This window comes from Palaemon carinicauda, chromosome 15 (genome assembly GCF_036898095.1).
Source record: "Palaemon carinicauda isolate YSFRI2023 chromosome 15, ASM3689809v2, whole genome shotgun sequence".
Taxonomy (NCBI): domain Eukaryota; kingdom Metazoa; phylum Arthropoda; class Malacostraca; order Decapoda; family Palaemonidae; genus Palaemon; species Palaemon carinicauda.
This window is the reverse complement of record NC_090739.1, coordinates 20,277,475-20,284,974: the sequence shown is the minus strand read 5'-3', so window position 1 is coordinate 20,284,974 and position 7,500 is coordinate 20,277,475. Positions and strand designations below refer to the sequence as shown.

Below are 7,500 nucleotides of genomic sequence, written 5' to 3'. Positions count from 1 at the left end.
TCTTTCCTTATTTTTGTGGCTAGAGGAGAGAGAGAGAGAGAGAAGGTAATAAAAAAGTAGGAGTTTTCCCACCCAAGTTGACCTTGGGGACTGAATGGCTTCCCTTACCCGAGGTCAAACTCGTGAATCTGAATAGTAGAGACCGTAGAATTGTTGAAAAATAGTTAGAATTGTATGACTCAATTGATGATACTTTTGTACAAACTCATACATATCTTCATATACAGTCATTAGGACATATGAATCCTCAATCATATACACAAGAACACATGCACACAAAGTTTGTTCAAATCTTGGAGGATTTTGAGAACAAATCGTCTTCTTAACTTTGTAGTATCGTCTCAATCGTTAAAGCTTATATTGGTCCTTCTTCTTCGAAATTTGCACCAGTTCACCCTCAACCAACACGATCTGACTTCTACTACTACGGCTTTCTACTACATAAATTACTTTTTCATATGAATTTCGTGCTCTAAGCTGATTTAAAGCGTTTTGCCATTTTATCTTTCAAATTACCAGGTGATTTTTCAGTTTTCTGTTCGTTTCTTCTTAAGTTTTTAAAAATTTGCACACCTTTCTGTTCCTGTTTGGAATAGTTCTCTCACATCTGAGGTGATTCATATATTGTCTCATTTTTTAACCTGACTATCTCGATCACCGTTCCTTTTATTTCTTATATAATAAATACTGCTTTAGCCAATACTTTGTTCACCATAGCGAGTGATTCCCTTTTCTTGCCATACAGCTTTGCAACACCTGTCTGGCTATCATTTACAAGATTTCTCTGGAAATTAGAGGAGCCCAGATCGTCAAAATTTGGAACTCTATGAAGGGCCAGTTTTCCTTGAATCGTATTGATATAAAGGCATTGGGCTGGCACAAAAGATTGACACTGGTCAATGTTACATTCATGTTTTTACATTTACTTTTAACCTTCATAGAACTCACAACTGGCATGTTGAATTAAGACAAGACAGCGCACCTCACGCATTGCAATGTGGCTGTTGCAAAAGTGTTTTTGTAACGTCCCTTTAGGCCCTTAGCTGCAACACTTTAAAACTTATCGAATTTACCTCCGTTCCAGCTTCCTTTCTTTCATTTGATTGTCCAAGCTCTTAATATTTAATTTTCAGTGCAACCACATTGTATTTTTCCCAGTTATATGTCCTAATCCTTGTATGAAAAATATGTAAACGTATGTGTTTTATACAGTGAGTTTAATAACCTTTCTAAGAGTACTATGACTCTTAAATTGTAGTGCGCGATCACCGAACACTGTTATAGGTCACGTGTCTTAAGTCTGATAAGGTGATGTGTTGTAAGCCTATTGGTGAGAGCATATTTCCATCACAGTAGAGATTTCCACATAATCTAACAATTCAGCATATTGACAGAGCAACATTGAATTTGCTTGTTCCGAGGGATAAGCAGTACCACTCGAGCGATCATTAGAACAAGAAGGTACTCGTTTGAAGAGTATCGGGCTGTGTAAAGTGTATTAAAAAAAAAAAAAATTATAATAAAGTAAAAAAAAAAAACCATGTTCCGATGTCTCATTATCCTTCGACATGGGGCATATATCAATTCTCTCAATGGATGTTTTCTGAACTTTTAAGTATAATCCTTCTCCAATACCCCTATATGTCATCTCTCGCCTGTTCAGTGCTATCTAGAGCTTGCTCTCTTCCTTCCACCTACATCTTGTGGATTGAGCACGCTTTCATATTTCCGTTCTTCCCACAAGACCAAACCAGCTCCAGTGACTGTGGTAACAATGCTTAAAGCGTAAACGTTATATATAACTTCATTTTTTATTATTGTATCTTGAGAAATCTATGCACTATAGGTTTAACACATTATGTTGACTTTGCTTTTATTTGCATATTTACATGCAATCCTGTATAGTATGATAAAAAAATGACATCTGTCAGTTTGGCATCACTTCATAATTTTAAATCTTATATATGGAAATTATCCCTGAATCTACTCCAATAAGTCGAGGTTGTAACGGAAACTAAGACCGGAATTTTAGCCTTGACGGATATGTGCAATTTTACAGCATTTAGACTGTGTTTGAGAAGTAAATATTTTTAGACTGCTATACTAAGTTTATTTTTATCATTAGGAAGTTAAATTATTTTCATATTTTACTCAATGTAGAATATTGCAAAAATGTTTTAACGCTTAACGCTTCTTTAAATAAAAAGCTTTGTTACTCGAGCCATGATTATCCTACCTTAATACCATCGCATATTTGAATGTTTATTTGTCCATCCGTGTAATTCCCATATACACATATATATATATATACTTACATACACACATGTATATATATATATATATATATATATATATATATATATATATATATATATATATATATATATATATATATATATATGTGTGTGTGTGTGTGTGTGTGTGTGTGTGTGTGTATATATATATAATTAGAATCTCGTAATTAGTGTAAAAACGACCTCTTACTGCGAAAGTTGTTTATTACGATTCTTTGCATCTATTTCGTCAAGTGCAATGCTCACCCAGATATCGCTGCACACTGAAGTGTGTCACAACACACGCATTAAAATCAAAACTGAATCATACCTGAAGATAAGGCTTTTAAGGTATCTTATGTTTTCAATGTGGTTTGTTTCTTTCAATGTGTATCCTACAATGGTTTTTCCATCCCATGTTATGGAAATAAAAGATGTTTTTTATTAAACATTTCATGTTCTTTATAAATCCTTTTGACAAAGCTTCACCTGGTTATGAGTTTCCCGTTTCTATCCATCCATGAACATTATTTACTTATCTGTACCATGAGGAAAGAATTACTTTAAAGTAATTTTCTTGTAATATGGTAGAAGTGGGTTGATAAGGGAAAGCTTTACATGAGTCGATTAGACTTGGTTAAAGTTTCCACCTAAATTGATTAACTATTTGAATTAACGATTATCAATGGCATAGGGTCTGCCGTACCTCTACATCCTCATGTTATTCCAAATACCTATAATTATTATTATTATTATTATTATTATTATTATTATTATTATATTACTATTATTATTATTAGTTATTATTATTATTATTATTATTATTATTATTATTATTATTATTATTTACATCTTTCCCACAGCTTCGGTTCTACTATCACAAGCTTGGCCGATACCAGGGCAGTATCACCATCAAAGCCGTAGAAGAGGACCCTAGGGCTCCCAATTCTGAACGGAAGCACCAGTTTGAGCACGTCTATGGCAACACCGGACGTGATTGGCAGAGATACATTCATCCCATACCGCATGACATACGCCACAAGTAAGACTGTAACAGACTCAAAGTTTTTCCCATAGTGTATTATTTGGGTTCAGTCGAATGCGATAAGTGTTCAGCTACTTTATTTTGTAGTTTCTTATCCGACTTTCTATTAGTAGTAACATATAGTAAAAATTAGCTTCAATTTTTTTCCATAACATTTATATTCGTAGTCTAGAATGTATTAGAATTATACCTCATCCTTTAAGGTTATCCCCCACCCTGAAACAGAAGTAATTACCTCTCTCTCTCTCTCTCTCTCTCTCTCTCTCTCTCTCTCTCTCTCTCTCTCTCTCTCTCTCTCTCTCTCTCTCTCTCTCATTACATAAAGCAATTGAACATATGAATATACGGTCCGTGGAATCAGTATTTAGGATTTCTAAAACTATGCTGGAAGCCTTTGATACTTCTGTAGAATTTTAAGCCCTATTCCATCCAGATATTTTTCAACCTTCCCATTGAGCAATTTTTTATTCAATTTGTTTTGATTTGCTTCAGATCCATTCTTGATAATTACAAAACACGTTTTACGGCCCAACATCCATCCCTGTATTTCTGGTCTAAGTAATCCTCTCTGTGTTGTCAATCATTCATATATTCATTCTTTTCGAACCGTTATGGTTAATGTTTGTTAATTGTGAGGAGATAGAATTGGAATTCAAATATATATATATATTATATATATATATATACATATATATATTATATATATATACATATATATATTATATATATATATATATATATATATATATATATATATATATATATATATATATATATATATATATATATATATATATATATATATATATACAAAGCCATTAAGTGCATCCACATCATTTCACATGATAGCATGATGTACCACATTCGTTCTGTTGTCACTATTGTTACAGATGGGTGCATTGAGGTGACTTTGTTCATGAAGCTTTCCGGTTTTGGCACACTGGGAAGAGGTTATTATAGTTTGAACTTCAAAAGTTCAAACTTGCAGCAAATGTTTTTAGGTTGAACAGGCTGACATAAGTCTTTTTATAGTTTACATAGGAAATATCTGTTTTGATGTTGTTATTGTTTTCAAAATATTTTATTTTAATGGTTAATTATTTCTCGTATCGTTCATTTATTTCCTCATTTCCTTTCCTCACTGGGATATTATACCCTGTTGGAGTCTTTGGCCTATAGCATCTTGCTTTTCCAACTCGGGTTGTAGCTTAGCTAATAATAATAAAAATAATAATAATAATAATGATAATAATAATAATATTAATAATAATAGTAACAATAATGATAATAATATTAATAATAGAAATGATAATAATAATGATATCAATAATGATACCAATAATAATAATAATAATAATAATAATAATAATAATAATAATAATAATAATAATAATAATAATAATAATAATAATAATAAAGGAACAGCCAATGTGAATGCAATAAACTATCAAAAATGCTTCTCCATTTTTCTGCCATTGTATATTCTTTAGCTGGTTTTACTTGCTGGTGTAATAACCTACCTATGCAGGCACATATTTTTCTGAATCTCCAAACTTAAATACCCTAACACTGTCATTTTCCATTTCATCATTAAAAAAATTTTCAACCATTTCCCCTTCCACAAAATATTTAATGCCTTTGACCCTTCGTCCATAAGAAAATTATAATTTTTTTTTTTTTACGAAGGACTCATGCTGGATTTTTTTTAGACATAAACCTAATTTAAAAACTGATTACACACACACACACACACACACACACACACACACACACACACAGTTGATACTGTAATCAGTATCTTATTCATAAAGACATGTCTCAACTCATATTAAACATTTACTGCATATTGAGTTGACACTTACAGATATTTCATTACATCATAGAAATTCTGTCTAATGCGGAAATCGCGGGAGTGTATATATATATATATATATATATATATATATATATATATATATATATATATATATATATATATATATATATATACACACACATATATATACACATATACACACACGTAGACACAAACATTCACCAGCATATGCACTGTAAACAAATTATGTCATGTAAAGTAAAGGACGTTTAGTACTGTACTAAATTTCTGACAAAATTTCGTTCATTCTTCACTCTTGTGCTTGTGTGTGAAAAAATGTTCATGTAATTGATTATTAAGACACTTGTCGAGTGGCTGACATAAAGTTAACTGAATAAATGTAAATGCAACGAATGAAAAGTGTTGTTGTGAGACTTCTTAGTCTGAATAGGACTCCTCTCCAATTTTTCCATTCTTTTTCCGGTTCGAATGAAGCGGCCTCCTTTCACAGAAACGCTTTGATCTTCCACTAGAAAATTGCTAGGGCGAAGGAAAGAGAGAGAGAGAGAGAGAGAGAGAGAGAGAGAGAGAGAGAGAGAGAGAGAGAGAGAGAGAGAGAGAGAGAGAGAGAGAGACTGCAGTGGACTTTGGTTGATATTTGGCCCAAGTAACCTCATTTGTTATGATGCTTTCAATAATGGTCCTCTACCCACTTTTCTTCTGTTTATAGTTTTTCCATTTCGCTCTTTATAACTTTGATTGCAATGGTGTAAATGACTTTCATGTCATATTTTTCTTTTTCAATATGAGATGACCGGGTAGAGGATATTTTCGTGAGAGTTTTGTCCACTTCATTTTATTGATAACATAACACTGGAATTTTCTTTACTTCTACTGACGATGTGAGGTGGTAATTTCAGTGTTATAGTTCATCTAATAACGAGTCAAATTGACTTGAGAAGGCGATTTAATGTCAAAATCAGGAAATATGCTGGTGGTGAAGTTTGAAAAGTAGTTAAAAAAAAATTCGAAAGTCAGGAAAGCAGTTTTTCATGATAACTTTATTTGCCAATGTATTAAGATTATTCTCAGATTATTATAAACTACAAAGTTTAGCACAAGGGACAAAAATAAATACTTCGTATTGAGCGTTTGCTTGTACAGGTGGTAAGAGTAATTCAAAATTTTATCACGACGCGAAATATAGTTTTTCTTTAGTTGAGAGAGATGCAATAATGTGATTATATAAAAAAATAACGATTTTGCAGAAATATTCTAAATTTAAAAGCTCGCCTTATCGGTCTGCTAAAATTACCTTATCACTTCGTAGTAAGTAATCCCACAGACGATTAGCATTGGAGAGAACGTATCCTAACGGCATGATAGGATACATAGTGCTAAGGCCAACGCACTGAAAGGGCTTTTGCTCTATTCAAGAAGGTTTCCTTTTAGACATTTTTATCATTTCAACTTGGCACGTCATGGCTCATATTGTCAGTTGAAGACAAAAAAGTCCCTGTGTATGATATATGATGATGTCTTTCATTACGAAAAGGTGGATTTGACGTAATCTGATATGACATATTTTTCCCATTCCCTTAAAGAGACTCATTAGTTTTTCTTTATGATTTAATTGAAGGAAAGAGTTTTGATATATTGTAAGGTAGTATAATCATAGCCATGAGATTTCTGTAATCGTTTGCAGAGCCATTACCAAAGGGTGTTCGTGCTCATTTGTTCTCCTTTAACCTTACCTCTGTTCCCACTGCTTTTCTTCCATATTGCTGTCACAAAACCTTAAGTTTAACTATTTTTTCATTTGTTACATTTAAGTTCAAATATCAAATTTTCCCCCATTTGACCCTCCGCAGCCATAGCCCTGAGCCGTATGGGCCAAGTTTTATAAATAGATAAATCTATTACCCTTGATATGTAATATAGATTATAAAAAAGAAATAGACCAATTTTAATTCCGCGTCACGCCTACCCTAACGCTTCAATATCATTATACCAGGTCAGAAGCGCTCACGACCTTCGTGTTATTATTATTATTATTATTACTTGCTAAGCTACAACCCTAGTTGGAAAAGCAGTATGCTATAAGCCCAGGGGCTCCAACAGGGAAAATAGCCCAGTGAGGAAAAGAAACAAGGAAAAAATAAATATAAACTATATAAACTTTAACAAAACAAGTGGAAGGGAAATTAGATAAAATAGTGTGCCCAAGTGTACCCTCAGGATTTACTCTGCTCTTCATTACAGAAAACTGCATTGCGTTAATTAGGTTTTAAAAACGTGAGTCGTCGTTAATTGAGGGACTGTTATTCAATTTCAGGTACAAGATCCTGATTGGCAACGTGCGAGGA

General features: G+C 32.6%; 1 protein-coding gene across 1 annotated transcript in view; it reads left to right on the top strand.

The window, feature by feature from the left end:
• Alk (Anaplastic lymphoma kinase) overlaps nt 1-7,500 on the top strand; it is a 1,005,172-nt gene that overhangs the window by 636,973 nt on the left and 360,699 nt on the right. The window contains 2 exon segments of the mRNA XM_068387529.1: nt 3,137-3,315; nt 7,470-7,500. The exon segment at nt 7,470-7,500 is cut by the window's right edge and continues 64 nt beyond it. Coding sequence (XP_068243630.1) covers nt 3,137-3,315; nt 7,470-7,500 — 210 coding nt within the window.